General features: G+C 33.4%; 1 protein-coding gene across 1 annotated transcript; it reads left to right on the top strand.

Annotated features, from left to right (window-relative positions):
• Window positions 1-7,538: 7,538 nt before the first annotated feature.
• Window positions 7,539-25,779, top strand: LOC106114429 (uncharacterized). Its single transcript, XM_013307645.1, has 3 exons — window positions 7,539-7,667; window positions 21,707-25,113; window positions 25,319-25,779. Exons 1-3 carry the CDS (start codon window positions 7,650-7,652, stop codon window positions 25,644-25,646), a joined length of 3,753 nt encoding a protein of 1,250 aa, XP_013163099.1. The 5' UTR covers window positions 7,539-7,649; the 3' UTR covers window positions 25,647-25,779.
• The last annotated feature ends 643 nt before the right edge of the window (window positions 25,780-26,422 follow it).

Below are 26,422 nucleotides of genomic sequence, written 5' to 3'. Positions count from 1 at the left end.
CAAGTCTAATCACAAAATTGAAACTTAGCTTTATAACATCAAACTGGAAGCATGTTTTCAAATTACTTAACATTAACATGTATTATACTTAGTTTAAAAAATAGTCGATTTAAAGAGAGAAATTCTCAATTCGTCTGCATATTTTTTGTGTTATGACATATTTGGATTATTCTTTATTTATTCGAATGCTTTTCGTGCGCATTCAATTGCCATGTATGAATTAATTTATATTTAGTTTTGATTATTTTATTTATTACCCTGTAACTTATTTTCAACATAACTTCGAATAGTTCATTAGCAGATATACAAGAGCGTGCTACCGGGTGATCTATAGATCATGTTTATAATCGCCGATGTTTGGGCGTCACTGGACTCCGCTGGCCTCTCACTTTCGTTCTCAGTTATTTCGTAATTCGGTTCACTTCGGCCGAGCATAGGGAAGCGTGACTGTATGGAATATAAGATGGATTACGTCATATAATTAGAACGTATACTTGTTTCATCATTTTGTCCTTATCCCACTCAAATTCAGATCGATGTTCATTTCGTTTCCTTCTTAATCATATACATATCGAACACGCAATATGTAGCTTTTTACTTTAATTTGAAGATATAGACATGTTAAGTATATTCACTAACTTAAGAAGAGAGTTATAAAAGTTCGTAGCCGGAGTTAGAGTAATGTTATCAAGTTGAAAATTCAAATAAGAATCGCAATAATTCAAAGATTATCTATACTATTAAAGACGAAAGATTTGATTGTTTGTTTGTTTACATTAAATAGAGTCAGAAATTACTGGACCAATTTGAAAATTATATAATATCACTGTTGGGAAGATGACACGATCTCTAGATTTTTTATTGGTAGCTCGCTAAAAAATATATTAGCTAAAAAAAATTCTCTGACAATTTTAATTTAAACAAAAATATTTGGATGGTTTTATAAGACATTTTACTGATATAATGTAAGTTAATAAGTAAAGGCTAGTAGAGCTTCAGGTTATCTAAACATAGCGAGACTGCGGACAGGTAGCGCTTTCTGTTCCCAACTTGGTAACTTAGTGGTCAATGAAAGTATTGTCGTTAAGTAAGTTTGTGCGCGGTTTTAACTTAACTCCTGTGGTTATTAAGTACAAGCTGGCCCTGCGACTCCGTTCGCGCATAATAAAAAAAAATAATTACATCGAGATAACTTTAGCCGTTTGGGAGTTACAAACATCCATCCATTTAAACATTCGCATTTATAATATTAGTAAGATATTTAGTAATAATATATTTAAGAGTCATCTAAAACTACTGATTCAAGTTTCGGTTTGTTCATTTATATTGTTTATTGATTCTTCAATTATTAAATACATTATTGATTTTTAAATCATGAATCCAAAAACGAAAAATACGTAACAGATAATAAAATTTAAGTTAATGTTAAGTAACAGATAACAATTACTGATAAAAATACAATACAATAGAATTTTTAAGTATGACTTTAACAAAAAGATATTTTAAGTTGATAAAAGCTGTAAGGAACTTTAAATTTGACCGATTACAACTTTAAGCATTGCAAAATAGAGTAGAGTAGTAGTAGAGTGAATAAGCACTTACTAAGCTAGCGCGTACCATCTTTCGACCAAATCTCCACTTCACCAGCAGGGATCGTGGTGAAGCGCTAGCTTATAAAACGTAAAAAAAAATAGCTCATAACAATTTATACCAAGTTGAGAATGCGCTCAGTGTTTGGGTTAAAATTATTGGCGAGCATTTGTTTTAATGTATGTACGTATATAAGCTCCATAGCGACCATCTGCAACCTAAACTGGAACCAACCATGTGGAACCTAGACGGCTGAACCAACAATGTAGAAACTAAACGGCTGAACCTACCATGTAGAGCCAAAATGGTGGTTGAATCAATTTTGATTATGTCATTTTTGGGGTGTTTTTCATATTCAATGATAGTGTAAAGTCAGTCAGTTTTTTTTATTTTTAAAATAAAAATCGTGTTATTATTATTATTTTATTTTTATTTGTCTACATTTAGAAAGTGATATAAATTTGATAAAATGTAAATGAGATGAAATTTAAAATAAAATCTAAGAATTTATTAAAACATCAATAATTATTTAATTTATGCTAATATTATACAAATTTTTAACTTAATTTAATGTAGTTTGATCCTGCAATAACAATATATTTGCACGAATGTACCAGCTCAACCAGTGAAATACCACGACCACACGGAAGACAGGCGGGAAGTGGATGTAATTTCGCATTTCGTCTGATGACTGCGCATGCCAATAGAGGCCCAATTATAGTCCTTTTATCATTCCTATTTCATGGGATTTGAAATGGGATTGAACTCGCGGGGGACGGGACCTTTATAGAGAGTGGAAATGCCCTATTTCTGTACATTCCCATTCGCTATTTTAGCGATTTAAGCTTGTTTGTATCGTGTTATACTATAAAAATACTGTTTTAGACTTTCGATTTTTGTTGCCCATCTTTTGGCCAATATTCTGAGTTAGGTGTTTTACTGTTAGTTGTTATTGATTCAATTTGTTTGTATACCAAGTATTTCTGTATGACTGAGTATTATGTAATATATTGCGTCTATATATTTCATATTCTACATGTCATACTATTGATATCAGGTGAATATTAATGCAATTCTGAGAAAGTGAACCGTGACTATACCGTTCGTAAGCATATGAAAATGATCACTTGAATACAACTCAGTTATCGAATACCTGAATGCCCTTTTTTCCAGAGAGGATTGCTTTATGCATACTCCGCGCCCCGGGGTGGACGCGGTAGTTATGTGGGATTCTCCTCCATAGTGGAGACATACCTACTAAACCTCTCTGTTCCTCCAACGCATCGGGACGGGACCCCGGGCACGCTTTCGCTCTCGTCCGCGGCCCAATACCTGAATGCCCTGGGAGAGGCCTATGTCCAGCAGTGGACTAGCATAGGCTGATGATGATGATGATAGACTACACAACATATAGTCTATAAATTCTTATTTAAGTTTAAAGATGATTTAAAAAAATGATGTAGAAAACCGACCAATGTATACACAACACACCAAGCTAGTTTACACAAATATAAATCTTACTTAAAAACAGCTTGTGCATTTTTATACGTAGCCAATTAATACCAGATTGAAATTATTTGATAATAGGCATTTTAAAAATTATCATGATTCCTTTGTAAGTCCGTCTAAATGTAATGAGGAGTCGAGAATCGTGGGTAGACATGTTGCATAACGATGTTCTTAGTCTGGTGAATGTAACGAATATTGCAATATTGCATTGTTGTCTAATTGTTTTTACCAAGACGTAAAACTCATTATATTATTAAAAAATAACTGTATATGTAAAATTTCAAGACCTTCTACTACTAAAATTAACAAAGAAATTTAAAAAACGATAATTTATAAGTTCTGTCTATTAGAATTGCTTTTTTTAATTAATAATTATTGTGTTTAATGCTTTTTAAGCATGTCTAACTCATGTACAAGGTCCATTAGTTGACCAACATAATGCAGCAAATGTTGGTGCATGCCGAACAAATTACAGCATTTCATTAACCGCGTAACAAATTACAAGTATGAGATAAAATGAAAAATCGTGAATAACATTGAATAATTTTATTGTGTAACTTTGTTGTGATATCTAGCTTTAATATTGCTGACATTATTATGGTCAACAACATTAGCAGCTGCCGGCTTGATACAGTACCACGATTTATTTTTGTTTTTTTTTCGTGACTGAACTGCTGTTGGTTGCCTTGAGGAGGCATTTACAGCTTCACCGGGCTTGAAGTGGCCGAGCGCAGATGGCACTTAGCCTAAACCTCGTTTAAGAGTAACTAAGCTCGAGGACTCCCACAGGAACTTCGGCTCGGGCCGTTACTTCGTTATTATTACCGGATCGGACAGTACCACAAACTAAACGTAATACTGCGTTTCGTCTGATAATTGTGTGCACCAGAGGCTAATTCTTGCTCTAACTCTACGCCATCCCACCCTTTTTTAATAAAGAAAGGATGGAAAAGGGAAGTTGACATGGCGGGGGAGGGAAATCTTGAATACTATCTTTTTATTAATTTTAAATCGTTATTAAATTCCCAGCAAAGTCTTTAAACGGAACGTAAATGTCGAAATCTATCATTGAGATGAATTTATTAAATTAAAATGCGAAATCACGATTCGAATTACAATTTTAAAATGTAATTTGTAAGCGTCTTTATTAAAATATTGCATCAAAGAGTATAAATGTATTTAAACGAAGTCCGAAAGATGTGAAATACAATAATTGTAATCATCATTTAAGCATTTACACTATGGAAATACGTGTATAAAAACATTTTGTATCTCAGTTTTTTCAATTAGAATGAAAGAGACGACAATAGTCTTCAAAACCACCTTTTCCAAATGCCTATATGTTAATCTATGACAAGCAGATAGGTAGTTAGATAGTAATTATGCGCTTCGAGCGGACCCTTCTTCAATGATCCACTGCACTCGTTGGAGTTCAAAGCACCTGCAATGCAAGGACGTGACTAGACTCAACCAAACTAACACCATTTAATGATCACCGAATACCAGGACTGCCAGTACACTTGTGTACAAAATTTTTCAACATAAACTTGTACCATTAAGCTCAAAATTGTAAACAAGAACTTTTTTATAGTTTTAACCAACTAAAAAATGACAAACGATTAGTTACTGCAAAAAGTTAGAAGGTTACAGATGCGTTGCCAACATTTAGTGGGCAGGAAAGAGTAAGTACAGAACAAATACGTTCCCCTGTCCAGATTTACCCTCTTCGCTAAATTCACATCCGTTCCACGTTTTTAACAAGGTCTTGTACAATTTATATAAACGAGTTCGATTTGCCTCTAATCAGATTAAATGCAATTAACATATTTTAATCTTCACTTAAGTATACCTCTTGCATTTCTCATACTCTTCGCTAAGGGACAGCAGTAAGAAGGATTTTACAATGGTACTAAATTTTGTGGTACACATCAACAATAAATATTTGATAGAATTGTTTTTACTGAAGAAACAAAAAATAAAAAACGATAAATGAAATCCCTGGCTTACATATCTTCTACATACTCGTATATATATAAAAGAAAGTCATGTTAGTTACACTATTTATAACTCAAGAACGGCTCTACCAATATGGCTGAAAATTGGTGAGGAGGTAACTTAGAGCCAGGAGACGGACATAGGATACTATTTATTATTATTTTTTCGAAATTATGCCTTGTGGTGTGATGTGGATGGATGGACGGGCGGGCTACACTTATTAAGATTTTTATATATCCACGCGGACGGAGTCGCGGGTGACAGCTGGTTTGGAAATAAATCTAAATGTTTCTATTTTATTATGTATAGAGACCAGTGTAGGCTCGAGTCATTTGCATTGTAGGTCTATGGTTCGATTCCTGAGTGAAAGCGAACTAATGTAGGTTAATAGACCCAAATCCGCAAACACATTCGTATCAAATACATCTCTTAATGATTTTATAATTAATTAAGTAGATAAAATCTTAGAAGGGTTTTAAATACAACAGTTCGACAGCGGAACGCTAAAGACAAGACTATCATAAGCTTTTTTCATTATCAGCTCACTATACGTCCCCAGTGAGGGCCTCGGAGCCTACCCTAAGTTAGGGGTGACCAGGCCATAGTCAACTACGCTAGCCAAGTGCGGGTTGGTTGAATTATAACTAAGCTTTTTAATCAGAGTAAATTTTGTAACTCAATATACAAAATATAAATTAACAATACGTGCTTGAATAATAATAAAATGACATCAATACGGCTGTGGCGAATTAAATCTATCTTTAAATTATATGTGTATTTCGACACGGTAGAGCACTTCATTGTTTTGTGAATTACAGACATCAAGCAATATTATGTGGAGTAAGGACAATCTCGTTACTTCTCTGCACAAAATTGATTGTTTGCAAAGTATTGTTAAGGGTGACCATGATCATAATATTAAAATTATTTGTTGAATATCTGTTTACGTATGACATTTAGTTGTTAATAGTGTCTTTTGTTATTTATGGGGATTATTTAAAGTTTTTTTTTTTTGCAGTAAAAGAGCAAATATATTATTTTTGTATGAAAACACTGATTAGAAGATCAAAGTTCTATAATATCTTACTAACAAATCATGGATTATTGTTGTACAGGGTGTTGTGTTCAGAAATGTACTTATAAGTCATCAAAATAATTTTCTTTTTCTTTCTTTAATGTGTCTCTCCGACTATAGGTTTGGTAGTATCCTCATCTTTATAAACTTTAAAATAGTATAATACTATTGTACGCAAAATAATGATTGTAAAATATTTTGTATACCTTTGTACTAGCTTGGTCACCCTACATTACGTCTTATACAATTAAGCGATTTTGTTTAAGACCGCATTAGGCTTCTATCATTTGAGATCTGTTTCGAAACGATCTCTCTGTTGATCCTTGACATAATTTTTATAACTCACTAGATAGTTTGCTTCTTAATTTATCGGAAATGATATTGCAAAATCTTTTAAGATATCCGATTCAAATTAATAATTAGATGTATCTATTTATCCATTTTAAATTTTATAAGTTGACTATTGGAATAAATTGCTTGCTAAAACTAACTTGTTAAAAGTACGAGACGAAGTAATTTAGTAATTAAGTTCTTAAAGGTTAATTGTTGTTGTTTACTAAATAGCACACTCATATTTACTGTTTTTTTTTTCAAATTAACATAAAAACAACTGAACTGATCATAAAAAATTTTCGCCAATAGAAAGCTTTTTTAGCAATGGAAAGATTAGCTTGTAATCTGAGTTCAATTTAACCCAAACCAATTTGGGTTGAACGCTATTTTTCCAATGAAAAATTAATTCTCAATCTGTCAAAAAATAGAACAATATAAAAATATTTTTTCTGCGTAAATCGGGAAAAAATTATTGCTTCGTCGACGCGAAGTCATTGTCTCATTTGAACTAAGTAAAATAAATATTGCACTAATAAAATTGGAGGCCGACTTCGAAATTTTACTTTTAGATATAAGTGTGTTGTCAAGAGCTTTACATGGGTCAATTGACCTCGCAGTTACAAAAGCTAGCGAAATGTTAAAGATTAATTAAAAACGTTTAATTATTCTCACGATTTATTTACATACAGGTTATGACACATATATGACCTTACTCTTTTTATTCTAAACTCGAAAGATTTTATACGATTTTAGCTCAATTAAACAAATGAAAAACTGTCCATAAATTCTTAACGTAAAATTACGCAATTACCTTACCCTAAATCTTAGTACAAATAGATAAATTTGACTCATAGGATGAGTAAAATTTATATCATCCCCACTATAAGTTTAGCCAAACGACCTTATCCTATTTCTTTTATTTAAAAAAAATACTTTCAAACATTCTCTCATTGGTACGGTCATAATGCACTTGTGTCTTTTTTTTGACTTTACATAATCGACTAATGTGAAGGTTGGTGACTTTCTTTGGCGGGGAGGCTGAATCGACGGAGCCTTTGCCTCAGTTGTGAGGAACGCGCGCTCGCTCGCGCCTGTGCTTTGTGGTTCATTTTTTTTTAATTCAAATCCTGTGCAGTGTTCGGATACAATGAGGCTAATCTTTTGGGTGAGTTTGAAGTTTGTTTTTTTATCTGTGCTGTGCTCTAACGAGTTCTGTATTTTGGTGCGGCTTTGAACGGACGAGTCCACTTTCTTTAGTGAAAGTCGAGTGATCTTCGATTCATCGGATGAGGGCTTTATTTTTACGATTGCTCTGGTATCATTTTGCACAAAATCTTCATTAATTTATTTGTCGACAGTAACTTCAATCAAAAATTTACGTACCACTAATAAAATTTAAAAGTTAGTTGTTTTGTAGAATAGTTAAAATGCAAATTAACTTTCAAAAATTTATGAATGAAATGTTTGTAAAATCTTTCACATTTTAATTAGAAAATTATCTCGGAATCTTAAAGTTACAGGCTATATAGGATGGAACAAATTAAATATTGCTAATTTGGTGTATTCTTTATTTTTGTGGGCTTCTTTTGGAAGACTTTAAAATAATTTGTTTATGATTATCCAAAAATGAATAGGTTAAGTTTACTCTGTAAAATTAAATTTAGGTAAATACTTAATTATTTTATTAACTTAAACATTAACCTGTAATTTTTTATGAGTATTATGTGTGCTATGTAACGAATATATAAAGCACCAAATTATCGTACAGGTGACAAATTCATTTTCGTAGACCTTTCAATGTTGCGTAAATAAGTAAAAATTTGGACGAAGTATGTCAGCCGGTACGGTGACGATACGGTGACGGCACGGTGCCGACGCGATGTGAAATTTGCGACCGGAACTTGACTCAACAAGACTCTTGTCAAGCGGTCAGTTTTCTCTTATCGAGCATCCGTATTAAAAAAATCCAAGCACATGGTTTTAAGGGATTTATAATTATGTTTATTGGATGAAAGGTTGCGATGGTTTTGTAATTTTTGCCTAACTGTGAATATATTGTAGATACGTAAATAAGTATGTATGTGGGTTTGTATGTCTGTCCGTTTCACTGTGATCGCCTAAACTTAAATGCATTGACAGATTTTAAATGTAATGTCATTTGATCCACGGAGTCTCATAGGAATTATTTATATATTATATATAAGTCGGTCATGTTTTATGCATGCAAACGTAGCTTATTAATATCTTTACAAATACTACAACATTACAAGAATTTGCAACCTTATTAAGCTGATTTTTTTATATCATAAGGTGGCAAACGAGTGAGCGACCACCTGAAATCGCTGTAATAGCGAAGTGACCGTTGCCCATTGACACACGCAATTGTATATGCGTTGCCTACCTTTAATCGACGGAGGAGAGGATGCACAGAAAGAAAACTTTTCCATGCATCCTCTCATCCGGTAAGTCCACTTCCACTTCCCATCCTTTCCTTATAAGAAAAAGGGTAGGAAGAAAAAGAGTACTAAATTAGACCTACGGGACGCACACTTATCAGACGAAACGCGGAATTGCTTCCACTTGACGCCTGTCTTCTGTGTGGTCGTGGTATTTCACCGGGCGAGCCGGGACAATTCGTGCGAAAATGTTAAAGCGGGCTCTACCACTATTAAAATATTATAACTTATAAAATTGTTTGCTGCATTATTTTGCTTCCTTTTTACTAAATCATTTACTATCGCATTCATTTTCTCTGTAACATTCTGAGACACACAAAAAATAAGACAATAGCAAATTTATCTCCACGAGCCTGTGAACGTGTTCATGACGAAAAAAAATATGTTCAACCTCCTTCCGGCTTTTACCTCTTTATGCAACAGACGTACCGAAATGTAAATTTAATGTTGCCGTTTACATAAATAATAAATAGTAGGTCTGTACGTGTCGTAACTGGGCTCAGCCGAGGCGAAATCTACGTAATCATAAATAAGAGATGAGAGGGGTCAGATATTATATACTTTGCAAAATACATTAGCCGTTATATAACTTTATTGTTATATGCAATAACAATCTTTTATAATTTGCAATAAAGCAATTTTTCATCTGTAGTTATGTTACATTATTTTGCAAATTCCAGAAGGTCTTTTAACAATGGTACATGCCAGCAACAAAAACATATGTTGCACGAATGGGCCGACTTCACCAGTGTCAAACAAAGACCACACAGAAGACTGGCAAAGAGAGGAAGTAACTCTGCCTTTCGTCTGATGAGTGTGCTAGCCGAAGTCCATATTATAGTCCTCTTGCCCTTCCTACCGATAGGAAAGAGAAGTGAATTTGATGAATCAGTAGACGCATAGGAAGGGGATATATTCTTTTTCTATAGTTAAAGGTAGGCACGCTGTAATTGCGGATGCCTATGGTCAGCGTTAGCTTCGCTTTTTCGGCGAATTCTGTCTGCTTGCTCGCTTGAAACCTTTTAATATAAACAAGGCATATCGATAGGATTAAGGGGCCCTCAAACTTATTTAATGGTAGCTAAGAGCATACCTTAGTGTATCTTTAGTATGGGAAACACTAAGGAACTGTTTAAGAAAAGCTGTTGGAACCTCGTTCACCAAAATAACGCAATAAAACTTTCTTTATATTTGATACAATAGTATTCAATGAGTGTAAAAAAAAGTGGCACAATCTTTATCAATCGAGTCACGCACCTGTCACTGTTAAGTCCCCCCTTCCATACCCAGGTATTGGCACAGAAAAAAAAGTATATTCTTCTGCCGATTTTTAATCTGTAAACACGTTCTTTTTTCAAATAGTTTCAAGATAAAAAAGATTGATAATACGAAGATGTTATTTCTACAATTGTATTTTTACCGTTTTCGTGCGAGTTATTTTTATAAAATGTAAAGCTTTTCTGTCAATTTTATGTGTGAGAAAGGTCGATAAATGAATATTTGTTACGACCAAATTACTATCTCTTAGTAAAAAGGTAATTTTCTTTAAGAAATCCGTATTCTTTTTAGGAAATTTAAATTGAAAACATTATACAATAGAGTTTAATCAACTTAGGTTCAGGAGGTCGTTGATTTGACAAAGCAACGCTTAATCGTACAAACCGTTCGTAAATTCGTCGGAACGTGACATCCGGCATCAAGTCTATTGATATAAAGGACCACCCACATGGATGTAGCAAATTCCTTTAACGATTCGATACAATATAAGTAAAGGATTTTAATTTTTTCGAGATGTTTCTATACATAAAGACTTACAAATTTCTGTTCATTTGTACGATTTATCGTTGGTTGCCAAGACCAAAATCACGTTTAAAACATATTATTATCTTTGTTTTGTCAAAAATTATGACAGGAATGATATTTTTATACGAGAATAACGGTCTCAGAAACCGATGATAAAAGATATATTTAAACGAAATAGTAGAACAAGGGTTCCCTTTCAAAAGTTATATCCGCGATACGGTTTATGTTTAAGATTAGTAGAAGCATCCAAGTCATTGATTCATTTTTAAACTAGCCTACAGGCAAAGTTATCGCACGGTCGACCGCGTTAAAGCCTTGACTTTGACGCCCCAGTAAACTCGCGTATTACGTTAGATAGAATGAAATAAAAACTAAGCTTATCGTTTAACAGCAATATTACCTAGATGTCACAGCAGTTGATAATGCATTGTTGCGACTTATAGAGAGTCAAAATAGTTGTTTAGTACTGTTATTATCACAGATTCCGTGTGATCTTAGAAGCAAAACGTTGTAAGACAACTCTATTATTGCCCAATTTGTTTCACAAAAATCTTATATCTTTAATTATATATATTTATTTATATATATATATATATATAAATATATATAATTGGAATCTCGGAATCGGCTCCAACGATTTTCATAAAATTTAGTATATAGGGGTTTCGGGGGCGATAAATCGATCTAGCTAGGAATCATTTTTAGAAAATGTCATTTTATTCGTGTTTTGTTGATAATTAACTTAAACATAAACTTAACTTTTTCTATCGGTAAGATCGAAAAACATTATTCATATTTCATCATTTTATTAGTAATTCGTACTTAAATATTTCCAATTTCCATAAAATATAATTTAAAAAAAATACCGAGGCACTATTAATTATTCACTAAACATTTTAAATTTACAAAAGTGTGTTAAAATTCCACAGACTATCATATAATTTGTCCAACTCGTTTTTGATTGTTCATTTGTCGCTTTTTTGACAAAAAGAGTTATTTGTGGTGTTTTAAATTTAAGTTTTTCTCAATCCAGATTCGCACATGTTTTTTACGTGTTTCTCAATTATTTTATTACACAATACATGATATAACAATGCTAATTACATTTCAAATCAACGGCCGTATTGAAGTGTGAACAATTCAATCTTCAATTTTATTTAACACATCGTTGTGAGATTTGGAGAGTCGTAACTTAAAGGCATGGAGTTGTTATTATAAAATATTTATTTAAAAATTAATTATTACATTTATTTATAATTTTGATTTTATGATTTATCATAGTATTGTAGTTTCCTTAGTTATGAAACCTTACTGGATTGAAGTAATATAATTTATATTTTTATTTTGTTTTTCAGCTAAATGGATAAGCAACTAGAAGCAATAATAAATTATATTTAAAACTAAAAGTAAACATTACGAATTTATTTAATAACTTATCGATAAAATAAAAAATATGTGTAAATTAGTTACATAAGTCCCTTTCATTTATTTAATAATAATAAATGTTGTATTTAAAATAAATTAAATAATTTATAGTTTAATAACGACTCCATGCCATTACACCATACGACCTTCCTAGAAAGTCTAAACGGTTTGGTAAAAGTATTTGACACATACGACGTAACCATAAGTTAATAATTTAAGAGGTATTTTGAACCCTAAGGCTTACGTATTACGTGTCAATATGGGCGTATATACTTTTACTTTTTTTTACATCATCTTCAGACGAAAGATTCGCTTTCGTTGTGCCTCATTTTTTGTCATATACTGATTTGCTTCAAGTCAACTTATAATCAAGTTAAGGTGAATTTTGTTAAACTGAGTACTTTATAAAGTAATTTTACGTTATTTTTTAAAGTAGGTAAAATCCTGTATAAATTCATATAGAAGAAAATATATAAAACCTCTTTAATTCCCGAGAATTTGACTTTTACATTCATGTATATTGTTGTTTCTGTTTTGTCAAAGAGAGTGAAAGAGATGACAATATGAATTAATATAAACATTACGGCAATAGAATCCCGCTGCTATATCTCCATTTAATGACGTCAGACATTACTTTAAACGTCCATTACGTAATTCGATTTTCAAATTCCACATTCTAATCTGATTATTTAAAAAGATTATAAATTTAAAATAATATATTAAGATTAACGAACTGGCATAAAACATTTTTCATGACATTGGACCTTTAATTAAGAGAAAGTAGAGACATGATATATTAATATAAATGTATGACCCTTAAGTTTGTGATAAGACGGTAAGTGTTCACTTTATGAGACTAGAAAGTTCCATAAATATAGATAAGTCCGTTAAAACTTCAAGTTAAATTGATCGAAGCTATAAACATTAAATAATATTACTGCTATTAAAAATCCCATTGGATTCATATAGAATCTTACTTCTTACTAATCGCACTAATATTACAAATGTCTATATAGAAGGATGGATGTTTGTTTGTAAATTTCTCCGGAACGGCTAAACGGATCTTGTTAAAATTTGGTACAAGTAAAGAACATAGTCTGGAAGAGAACATATACTACTTGTTATGTTTTTTAAATTGTATATAGATTCATGATGATGAATGTGCGTCATAATGTCAGATGATAAGTAATACTAGGTTTGGTATTACTTTTTTTAATTGGAGTAATTTTGATGTATATTTTTACAGCGGGCAAATAATTAATCTTGTATCTTAATTACGTATTAATTAGTTTTATTTCTATCTTGATTATTATAATTGATTCGACATAGCTCGCGGGCTTTGTACGACGGCATTCCCACATTAGCGATGAGAACACGCAGTGAAATTACTGAATCTGATTCGATCGCCCGACGTCCGATCTTGTTAGAAACCTAATACTTTAATGCGATATCCTGTTCTCGCAATTCACCGGGCGTGCCTTGAATAAATTATTATCTGATTAAATATAACACCTCTATAGAATAACAACAATTTCTCTTTATGCCAAACTATTACTTTCAGACAATACCCATAGAAATGACAAAGAAAATTAATAAATGTAAAAAAAAAATACTGAACAATGTAATGCTTTAAGGCATATAGTTGGTCATACTATTCTGACAGTCGGGTGAAAATCATCCAGCACTTCGTACAGGGTATAGGTGCGGGCGGTTGCGCCTTCCAAACGCACCCAATACGTTTACGTTGCGCGGCTTCCATTCGGCTTTCTACATTCCCGGACCAGTCCGCCGACCGCGGTCGCGCCATATCTATTAAGTAACAAAAGTAAAGAGGTCTTTGTTAAGTTATACAATCCTTTGTTATCGTGCGTATTTAAAATTATCGTATTATATAAGATTTTAGCTCAAACAATAATATTCTTGGTATTATTATTATAATACGTGTGAAATCGCAAGAAAATTGCGAACGTTCATGATACTATATAATCGTAATTTAATGGTTGGTTTTCATATCGATCAGAAAAAGCTCTACATTCCAATGATCTCGGTGCAAGTGCATGCGTCGTCATATTGCACTCGCGTCGTGATGAAGGGAGGCTTTCTATCTGATGTACTCGGAATATCTCTAACTTTCCACATAACCTTTGTGTCGTAATTACATATAACTGACAAGTAATCATTCTAACGTATTTCTGAGAAAATAATATGACACTCATAACTTGTGATGTTGAGAATCTTATTATTTATCTTATTTACAATAAATTTTATCTATAATTTTAAATCATCAATTATTTAAAACTAAAAAACTGGAACTTTTAAGATAGAAATATAATACACGTGTGAATTACATACAATCTAAAAATCTGTTGAGTCAACACATTTTAAACGAGTTGCCGAATTTGGTAGCTTGCATATTTACTTTTATTTATTTCATACGGAGGCGTAGCTGTATTTAAATACATCCTGGTGACGTGAGTCCGTGCACTAAGTTCATACAAAAGACATCAACGACTTTATGTTTGAGAAAGCGTAATGTCGCCAGGAAAGGTAAAGCAACATTGTAACTTATTTTTATTGAAACAAGGGATAGTTCTTAGTTAATAAGTTAGTATACGTACTTAGTAATGTAAGTACTAAATACATCCACAATTAAGTTACCACCGTAAGCTGTTTGTCTGTTACTAAATGAGCTACAATTGATATTTTGTTTGAATAATTATGTTTTTTAAATATAGAATGTAGAATAGATATAGTATAAATGTTTTTCTAATCAAGCAAAGATCCACTTAGTCTACTTAAGTTATAACTTAATATTCCGTCACTGTTAAGTTTAGTAGGCTAATGTGATTGCAACCGGTATAAACCGGACTTATAAAGGTGACATAGAGTAATCGGAAGATAGTTAAATTAACAGAAAACATCAGAACTGACGCTGACCTACTCCTTATTTCTTAATAAATATTTACGTAACCCTACTATATATCATTAAAAAAAACAAAAAAAACATTTTATAATTTAATTTGTTTGTAAGATTTCACTGTTTATCGTAAATATTGTTGACAATAAGGCATTCAGTAAGCCAGTGCGAGCCAAGCGACAGTACGGAAGTGCGTGAACAGAATACTATAGTGTATAGGCCGTCTAATAGTAGTACGTTTCGGTGAAAGTTGATCTTGATCCTAAAACAATACGATGAGATGGTGAAAATTTACATATCTGTTGTTAGTGTGTTTTCCTTTTATAAACATTCGACCTGAATTCCATTTGCTATGTTTAAAAATAAATATCTATTCCAATTTCAACATTTCATTTTTGAAATAGGAATGTGATTTTTTTTAATTTGCCAAAGATCAATAAAACTGACAGTCATCATTATTAAATAAGTGTAAATGTCAGTAATTAATCGAAAGTGTAACAAATCGATATAAGAAAAGTAACAATCGACAATAAACATGACAAGAAACATTGTCATGACAATGGGTAGAAGTCAAATGTACACATTACTTTTTAGGTAATCATTTGCATGACAGATATTTCCGATGATTACTTAAAAAGTTACTTACAAAAAAGTTACAACGCGGATGAAAATATTCAAACGTAGCTTTTTACATCAAATATCATGGTTAAAGAAAAAAAAAAATTTTTCAACTCAATGGGTTACGACCAAAATTTCTACAAATCTATCCAATATAGTTTTGGAACGGGCCAAAAACACAAACATTAATTTTACTTAGGTATGTTAAGATAAATTAGCCGTAGCCCTCGACTCGATTAACACAAATGTATGCCAAATTTAATCGAGATCCATTCAGCCGTTATGGAGATACCTTCAAACAAACGTCCATCAATCCATCTAAACATTCGCATTTATAATATTAGTAAGATGTAAGATATGATAAATACAAGTAAAGATTTCTACTCCTATACAAAACCGGAAAACTGTTTCTAATAGTTAAGCGTGAACAATAGTTCTGCGTAACAATAAAGTATACAATGAAAGTAAGTGTGGCGGACGGCAGCCGACACCTGACAGGCGTGTCAATGCACTAACTATACAAGCTTAGTACAATTAATTAAATTTCTACTATTTATTATATCTATTCACTTCTAACCTGTTCTTTGTGACACCAAGCATACGCAATTAAATACTAAAGCCACGACCATGCGACAAGCGGAGCGGAGCGACGAGCGGAGCGGAACAATATAATCAAAAGTATGAGCAAAATTCCTTAACACGCATGAAACGATCGGATTACTTTTGTATAAATCGCCCCGCTCCGCTTATCGGTATATTCATGCCCGCGGCATAACCGGTAAACCCGTGGGTTCCCGACACTAATATCTCTGTTTAAACATCGTCATCCCTGTCTTTCGTCTTAGACAAAACAGAGATGACAATGTGTTTTAAACAGCGATTTTGAACTCTGAAATCCATACCGGATACTCTTTAAATATGACGTCCTTACAGTTTTTATTTCTATAACCCTAAGTTGAAAACTTCCGAAAGCATTTTTTCATCTCTCTAATTCTCTATGGAAAGAAAGAGATGTTATTATACATGTTTATCGACCGTGGAAACACGCGATTTTATAAATGGTCGTATTTAGATATCGTTGCAATCCTTGATAGTAGGCAGTAGTAATGATTAATCTGATAAGATAATTCATTAAATTACAACAAATAACTACGTGTTCCGGTACGTAAGCTGTCCGAAAAATATGCATGAATTTAATTACTCATTAATCATGTAACTTTCTTTTTTCAAACGAATTAATAAATATTATTGTATTATTACGTTATTTTGAACGCATGTAAATTCAAACGTGTTCTCTTAATGATAAACATTTGTAGATGGGATGTGATTATGAATGTTGTTAATCGTCGTAATAAAACTAATAAAACAAGCATTACATTACATGGTTATGTAGTACTGTTTACCTCAATCTCACAGTGTTATGTAACGTATTACATAATTTGATGTGTTGTTTTGGCGTGACTTTTTTTAATTGATGTGTTTTTAATGGTGTGGCTTTAAATGTAATAAAAATATAATTATAGTATTATGTCATATTAAAAACTAGTCGCCTAATTAAAAAAAGAAGACTATATATGCATGAATTAGCTCTACCGACAGAGTCCGAGATATACAGACGGACCCACAGACGAACCGACCAAAAAATTAATTTTATATATCATCCATAATATGTACGAAATTTGACATTTGTTTTTTCAATATTATATACAGACACTCCAATTTTATTATATGTGTAGATAAAAAATTTCCATCAAAACTTATTTTCGAAATCAAACCTATTTACCATGTTATTAAAATCTATCCTTTGTTATTGCCGTTACAAAATTTTTTGACCTTGCTGGATTATTTACTTTACTTTAGGCTTTTACTTTCAAAAGTAAATTAAACCGTGACATACATCTCGTGAAGGAAACATGATATATATATTTAGTTATTTTCTTTGTCTTCCGGCAATAAATATTACGTATTACATAGTCAGAATTTTTGAAACAGTTGACCTGACCACTTCGAACTTTTAATTTAGATATTTTAATTTAATATTTTATTGAAATCTTATATCTTACTAATATTATAAATGCGAATGTTTAGTTGGATCGATGGATGGATGTTTGTTAGATGGTATCTTCGGAGCTGCTCAACAAATCTTGAATTTGGCACAGATATGGAATAATCTGGAAGTGCACAGGCTACTTATTAATGTTTTGACAGCTATTTAAAAATATACGGCAATAATTAGTAAGAAAGCAGTTACATTTTTCAATAAATTTCGACAAATTAAATCAATCATTTGCAACCCAAATAAATAATAAATAAAGGTAATTGCAAACAGATATTTACAAAGTGTTATGTCGGGAAAAAACGAATTAAAGAAATCTTAATTAGCAGCCTATGTATTCTTCCAAACTATGGACTATGTCTGTACCAAATTACATCCAAATCTGTTAAGCCGTTCTGCAGATACTTTTTAACAAACTACCATCCATACATCCAATTATTCGCGTTTACAATATTAGTAGAGTTACTAGGCAGTAAGATTACACTAGTAAAAAACCATTTCCACCTTCTCCGTATAAAAAAGATTTTTACTGCTTTTTTTTAATATCATAAGATGGCAAACGAGCGAGCGGCCACCTGAAGTCGCTGAAATAGCGAAGTGACCGTTGCCCATAGACATACGCAATTGCATATGCGTTGCCTACCTTTAATCGACGGAGGAGAGGATGCACAGAAAGAAAATATTTTCCCTTTCCATGCTTCCTCTCATCCGGAAAGTCCACTTCCACTTCTCATCCTACTTTATAAGGAAAATGGTGAGAAAGGAAAGAGGACTAAATTATGCCTCCGGGACCCATGCTTAATTATACTATTATTATTGTAATTATAATATTAATAGATGTTGATGCATGATTGTTGTTTTGTAAAACCAGCTTGTATAAATCAGTTTATTTACGTAACTGAATTAAATCAAATCATGTACTGAGTGGCAAATCTATATTTATCATTTGAATATTCATTTAGAATGTTGAATAATTTTACATATTAGTGACAATAATTTCACTTTTCAATAATGTGACTGTAATGTTACATCACTTACCGTGGGTTGCTGAGACTCTGTCATTATTGTTTACAATACAGAGACAACAATAAGATTAAAACGGGGATTTTGGTCTCAGAAATCCACGGTTTAATGATAGTTTTATCATTAAAATATGACATTCCTTTTTAATACAAAGTACAATTTATTATTAAATAAAAATATAAAAAATTTGCAAATAACAGACTTAAAAACGGGAAGAGATTTTTCAATTTGTCTCAAGTTTTATTTCTAGTGTTTGTCTTTAATCCTGTCAGTAATATCTGACATTTCTTTTTAATCATACCAAATGGCGCAAAGTACCAAAGTCAATGTTGCGTCAAGGTCAAAACATAATCTATTAAATTGTATTCCCTTCGTTTAAATTAAAAAATAAATAGTTGTAACCAATTATTTGTTAAGCTTTACATTCAAACTATTTACATATTTTATGATACGTACTCGTACCCGTACTCGTACTCGTACCCGTACTCGTATCTTTTTGAGTATGAAAATTGCTGTCAAAAATATCATTGTTTCAATCTTCCATGCAAATTATCACAGATAATCTTAGCATAATAGAATACCGGTATAAATTCTCACATTATTCGATAACTGACTTGAGATAATGTAGTGAAAATTTCATTTCTCTGTTTAATTAAAAAATAACGCTGTGAGAAAATAAACTTGGAACTTTTGCTTTTTAATTAGCGTCTTTAATAATTATTTTATTTAAAGTATAAATTATAATGTTAGTTTAATATATATGTATGTTTTTTAGATATTATTAATTAGAATCCTGTGGCTAAACTGGCGCGCTTTCATTACAAAGTGTCAGAAAAAGTAGTGTGAAGTCAACCAACCCGCAGTGGGCTAGCGTGATTGACTATGGTCTAGTCACCTCTTTAGAGTAGGCTCCGAGCGCATCAGTGGGATCGTACAGTGAGCAATGTTTTCAATGTCTTCTTGTATCTTAAACAATTCGTTTAGTACTCGTATTTTTCCTCGAAGTGTCGTACAGTCAGTCAGGTTTAGTTATTTTATTAACGTTTAAATGATATTATCATCATAAGTTTAGAAGAAACCTTAACCAAGCTACCAATGAATATAAGGTTAAAACCTACTTAAAATTCACACAGTTGATTATCCAAAACGAATGCAGACATGACTTTTACTTTTGACAGTTTCATAACAGTATTAAAGTGGTTATTCAGTGGCCATTCGGATTTCGTAACCATTTTAATGCATCTCGCAAATTATGCACTAATTCGAATTTGAACATTCACGAGATGTTTCGCGTGACGCAATGTGCATAGTTTCTATTGTAGAATAATTTTGTCTCTCAAATTTAAAATTTTTTGTTTTAATACTAGCAGTTGCCCACAACTTCGTTCACGTTTAATTAAAAATAAATTAGTTAAGTAGTTTCCGAGCCTATTTAATGCAAACAATAAAATCTTTATGTAACTAATAGAATAAACGCGAAAGTTTTTATGGACAGATGTTTTTAGAAGGTACCTCCAGAACGGGTGCATATATCTCGCTGAAATTTGGCATATATGTAGAGCACACTCCGGAAGAACACTGATTAAGTTTTTTAATTCCCCACGGACGGAGTCGCAGACGACAGCTAGTATTAGTATAAATAAGCATTTGGACATTTTCTAAATATTAATATTTCCATATTTATTGACAATTATTATTATTATAAATATTTTAACTATTAAAATAAGCTATAAACAGTAGAGAAAATTATTATTCTCTGTGATATATGTGTTTATAATCTGTGATGCATCGATAATGCATTGGTAAAGAAATGCTTCCTAGCGTTCAAAAGTCGTGTTACTTTTGGTCTCATCGGAATGCAGTCGGACTGGCCCGCCCGAAAGAAACTTCCTTAAATTGACGATTTAAGTGAGAAGTTCAAAGCGTTTTTTTTATGTAAAAACGAAATACTTTCATCAAACATATACAATTTAAAAATTGTTTGTTTTTACAACTTAAAGACTGAGTTTTTATATACTAATAGATAATTTAATATATTATAATATAAACAAAGTATTATTTATGTAGACGATTTTATTAAATTAGGGTTGTATTTATTCTTAGACGTATTAAATCCAATTTTATTACCAGCTTTTTGTTCTAAAAATAAACAATGTAAATTCCCTCTTTATGATTTAAATTTGACAGATCAATTACATAATTACAAGACAATAATTATTCAAAAGTTGACTGAACTTATCACTTGGACCAAACATTTATGTCCCCAAAGTGCATGAACATTAACCGACAATAAAGCTTTCCACATTAAATCACTTTCTCCTTAAACACACCTGCAGTATTCGTTACGTGTTCCTCGAAATGTGACGGTACGAGGTCGACTGATACATTACGGTCGTCCATACTGACGTCCCTTACGCACGCCCATTGCTACTCGCCGACAAAGGAATTATGTTTTAAAATGTAATATTCCTATAAGGAAACGTTATACATTTTTACTGGACATGGGTCTCAAAACATTACTTATTTTTACTTAATTACAACAAAATCTTCTTAAGCTTTTAATAATTTTAAAGTTCATCATCATCAGCTCACTATACGTCTCCACCGAGGGGCTCGGAGCCTACACTAAGTTAGGGATGACTAGGCCATAGTCAACCACGCTGACCCTGTGAGGGTTGGTTGACTTCACACATATGTATCTTCGAATTTCGTCTCAGATATGTGCAGGTTGCATCACGATGTTTTCCTTCACCATAAGAACGTCGGACAGATGTACATATGTAAATCGGAAATCGAAAAACGCATTGGTACATGGCGGGATTCGAACCCAGGACCTGCAGTCTTTAATTTAAAAGTTACAAAAATCTATATCTCAATTTTTAACTTTATGTTATATCTTGTTCCAGGTTACAGCCTTGGCTGTGCTCAGCGTGACTTGTGCCAAAAACTCGACAGCGAAAACAAAACCGAAACGACAACTCGAAAACATACGAACTCCTCAAAATCTACAGTACTCTTTGGTGCTCCCACACTCCAGAGTTACACATTTCCGCTCAACTTCAAGTAACAGAAGAATTTCAAATGTACCCAGAGGAAAGCTTCCGCCGTACGCGGTGCAAATGGAACCCGTCGTTCAATACTCACAAAAAGATCCGCTATACGACCCGAACCTTAGTAATCTAGACGATGCAGTTGGGAACAAGAACGAAATACATGCACAACCGAAAATTCTTAACATTCACGACCAATCCTCTGAGGGATCATTTGGTCCGCCTTACGGAGCGCTGCCAACCGCTCCGCTCTACAGCTACGAGCCCCATCCTCATTATATAGAAGCACCGGAACCTATCATCGAAATCATCATCAAGGAGTCCAATGAATCCCTGCCAGCACCGCCACCTCAGCCCATACTGAAGAAGAAGAAGGAACCCGTTCAAGTGTTTTACGTTAAATACAGCAAGGACCCACACTCCGACGATAAAGTAGTTTATGAAAAGCCTATCCCAGCCATCACTCCGCCTTCGAACGATGAAGATGATAGTCATGATGATTATATAACAGTCACTCCTGAACCTTTGTACATACCGACACAAACGACTACTTTGAGAGCTATCATAAAACCAGAATCCGAAGTATATCATAGTGATAGCAGTGTTAAGGTAACTTTTGGTAACGAAAACCATCATTACAGCAGTCGCGAAGAAACTGGACCACACGAGCATCACGAGGAAACTGCTCCGAGGCCAGCAATTGCTTTACCAAATGCCCATCCGAGTGCACAAACCTATCAACATTCCGGGTCCCCGCAATCTCAGTACCATGACTCCGGAAGTCGATCTATCTCCCACTCTAGTCCTTTATCAGATCATTCTTCACAAACTTACAGGTCCGCTTCGCAACATGCCCAAAGTCGCGTTCAGTTCCAACAAAGTTTCTTATCTAATGACTATCAATTGCCACGGCAAGGGCCATCGGTTGCGCCATTTAGGGCCCAGCCCCACACAACCAGGCAAAGTTCATTTGCTCCATCTCCTTCGGCAAGTTCATATTCAGGTTTTCCTAGTGCTTCTCCTAGTTCTCACTTTGCCAACGTTGCTCCAACTGTTCCCGGTCCTATCGGTCCCGTCTTCCCTACGACTTTTTCAAGGCCCAGCAATCAACCTTCTTTTCACGCTCGGCCAAGCAGCCCACCCTCGTTCGCTTCAAGACCACATTTCGGTGGTCCGACAAGGACACCATTCCATTCTGGGCCTCAAAGACCTTTCCATCAACAGCAAGCACAACCACAAACATATTTCGATGAGCCGAAATATTTACAAGAAAATTATCATACCATTACAACGGAACAAGTAGAGCCACCTAAAGTTCAACTGCTACCGAGTAGGCAAGCGCAAACCTTTAATCCAAAGCCAAGTCCAAGTACTTCTTCTGCGCACTTCCCAGAAAGTAGACCTCAATTGATTCCTTACAATCAACAACCACCCACCCAGCAAAGGCCATCTCAACATTTCGACTCTGGTTTAAGTAATCCTTCATTTTCTATTACTCCTAGTAGACCGCCCTTCTTTAATTTAAAACCGTCTCCTCCTCATATTGATAATAATCGAGTTCCTTTCCAGTCTCAGCAAAATCAACAATTCAGTTTTCATCAAGGAGCTCAGCCAGTAGCTAGACCAACTCTTCAATCACCAACACAACATAGTTCATTTTCAAGTCATATTTCTCCGTCTTCATCCTCTATTCCCCACAGTCAATTCCTTCCTCAGCCATCATCTCCTCCTTTGTTTAGCTTCCACCCTCAACCATCACCAACACCCAGTCAACACAGTTTTCATCAGCAACCGTTAAATAATTACCAACAATCGCAAACTCAAACAGAGAGGCCTCCCTCGGGACATCAAACAATTTTCCAAAGTCAATCAAATCTTGACCACCAACAAAACATTGGTCAGTTTGTTCCAAAAGACGGTGAGCTCGTACCTTCCATATCTAAATATGAGCAACACATAACAGTCGATGGAAGTGATTCTCGAAATAACTTTAATGGCTTGAATAACAATAATCAACCCACTCCAACATCCATTACTCCACAACAACAGTATTATCAACAACAGCAACAAGTACAACACCAACAACAACAACAACAACAAGAACAAAAACATAAAGAAGAACAAGAAAAGCAGCAACAACAGCAACAGCAAGCCTTTGACGCTGAGCAAGCACAAGTAAGGCAACAATTAGCACAAAATGTTCGTAAACAACAAGAAGAAATTCAACGACTACAAGGACAACTACTGTATAATCAACAAGTACACCAACAACAACAACAACAGCAACAAACACAGCAACAATATGAACAAAATCAATATAATCAATACAATTTTGATCAACAAGAAAGATCAAGAGCACAGCAGTCTTTTGTATCTAGTACCCAAGCTCCTTTCTACCAATCAACTTCGAGAACTGTTGAAATTAAGCCAACGACCCAAAAGTATGTTTCTTCAACTGCGAATTCCTTACCATCAACTCCCGAGCCGAAAAAAGAAGAGAAAAAGAAGAAGCCAACTATAGAACTTCCAGATGAAGTACCGGATGACCTCCGTCAACAATTACTGTCTTCCGGAATCTTAGATAATGCCGATATAAGCGTCTTAGATTACGACAAAGTGGGAGAAACGCCTTTAGAATCTCTTCCCCCAGATCAATTAGCGAACTTCTTCAGCGCTGGAGGTGGCCAACAAATTGCGTCGAGCGAGCACAATCCTGTCGTTGTGAAACCCAACGGTGATCAAATTGAATCAAGAATTGATGAAAACTTTGACGAAGATGATCAGGATATTGCTGCATCAGAAAATATGGCGACATACGTCACTCCACCGTCTGATTCACCTCAAGCTGTCGAAATGAAAGTGGTACAATTCGATCCCAATACACCAGAAGGTCAAAATATAGCAAAAGATTATGTGAAGGAAGATGCTACTCAAGTAGATCCAGTGGCTCTTAATGATAAGAAATATAACAGATATTTGCCTTTAAAAGTGAAAGGTAATCAATTTCCTGTACCCGATATATTGAAAGGCAGAAAGATAACATCAGTTGTTGTATTAGCGCCAGTGCAAACAGAAGAATTAAATAATGAACATAGCAGAGCGGAACGAGCGACAACTAACAGCTTGAAAGGAATCAAATTCATTGCCGGTGACAGTTTGCATGATTTGCTAAAGAAACCGACAACAGATAACTTCAACAAGTGGCTCGATATTGAAAAGAAAACAGCAACAGATCAACAGTCTGTTATTCTTCTTGTTACAGAGTAAGTATCTGGTGAAACTTATGAATATTTATAACTAAAACTTCTATTGAACTTCCAAAAAGTATAGCTCTACTGATTAGCTTTTAAGTAAAATAATAATAAGTTTAAGTAAACGCGATAGCGAGATTTCGTAACCTATTTCATTTGTATTTTCCCTTTTCATTCTGTACACCAACTATTTTTAAATATATTTTATCTTTTACAGGAACGACGAACCAGCTGAAGACAAAGAAATATTTATGTATGACATATCATCGGGCAACGTTAGCAAACTAAGCGGGGAACTGTCAAACGCTTTCGTCGAAGCAGCAGAAAACAATTCATTGAGTAAAGACATTGAAAAACTGGCCATCGAAGGTGAAGGGACGCCGGAAAACTTCGACAAAGAAAAAGATCCCATAGCTGAAGGTTCAGAGAACGTGCCATTATTTGTAGATTTATCAGGTATAAGATTAGACCAGGAAGACAGTAGAGTATCAATATCCTCAGGCTACAGTAAAACAAAGCTCGGCAGATCATTAAGAAGAGAATAAAAACCGTTTGATTTGAAGTTTGTAAATAGTATAGTGTTAGTGTTGCTAAATTAAAACGACGTGATGTTAAATAGTCGTTACGTTTTGTATGAAAGTGATAATCGGGTTGTATAATATAAAATATTTTTTTTAATTTTGTTTTTTTTTGTACCATTCCTGTCAATATAAATTCTTCACTGTCTAACTAATGTTATAAATGCAAATGTTTGGATGTATGTAAGGATTGATGGATGGATATTTGTTAGAAGGTATCTCCAGAATGGCTGCATGGATCTCGATGTTGAACACAGTCTGAAAGAACACATGAAACACGTTTCACTTTTTAAATACTGCGCAGACGAAGTCGAGGGAAAAACCTTGTTAAGAATTAAACAAATTTAAAACCCACAGCCATGATACAGATCTTTGCATAATAAAAGTGTAATACATAGCAATACATAATGTTTACAAAAGCGAAATCCCTTCGGAGTTATCACGTAACCATAAAATATAGGGACTAAAAATATTTTATAGCAAACTTCATAAAAATGCAACATGTGTAGCTATAATCAATGAAATTGTTGCTAAAACGCATTTTTAAGTTTCCTCTACTAGATGGCGCTACAAAATAAAATACAATACAAAACAACCGTGACTTTTATTTTCGACTATTCTGATTATTATTAAAAAATAAAACATATTTTTATATGACTGTAAATAAATTAAGAAGAAACAAAATTCGTTTTACTTTACAAAATATTTTGATATGTTTGAAATGTGACAACATCATCTGATTT

Source organism: Papilio xuthus, unplaced genomic scaffold (genome assembly GCF_000836235.2).
Source record: "Papilio xuthus unplaced genomic scaffold, Pxut_1.1 DF828142.1, whole genome shotgun sequence".
Classification (NCBI taxonomy): domain Eukaryota; kingdom Metazoa; phylum Arthropoda; class Insecta; order Lepidoptera; family Papilionidae; genus Papilio; species Papilio xuthus.
The sequence above is the reverse complement of the archived record's forward strand: the minus strand, read 5'-3'. Positions and strand labels throughout refer to the sequence as shown.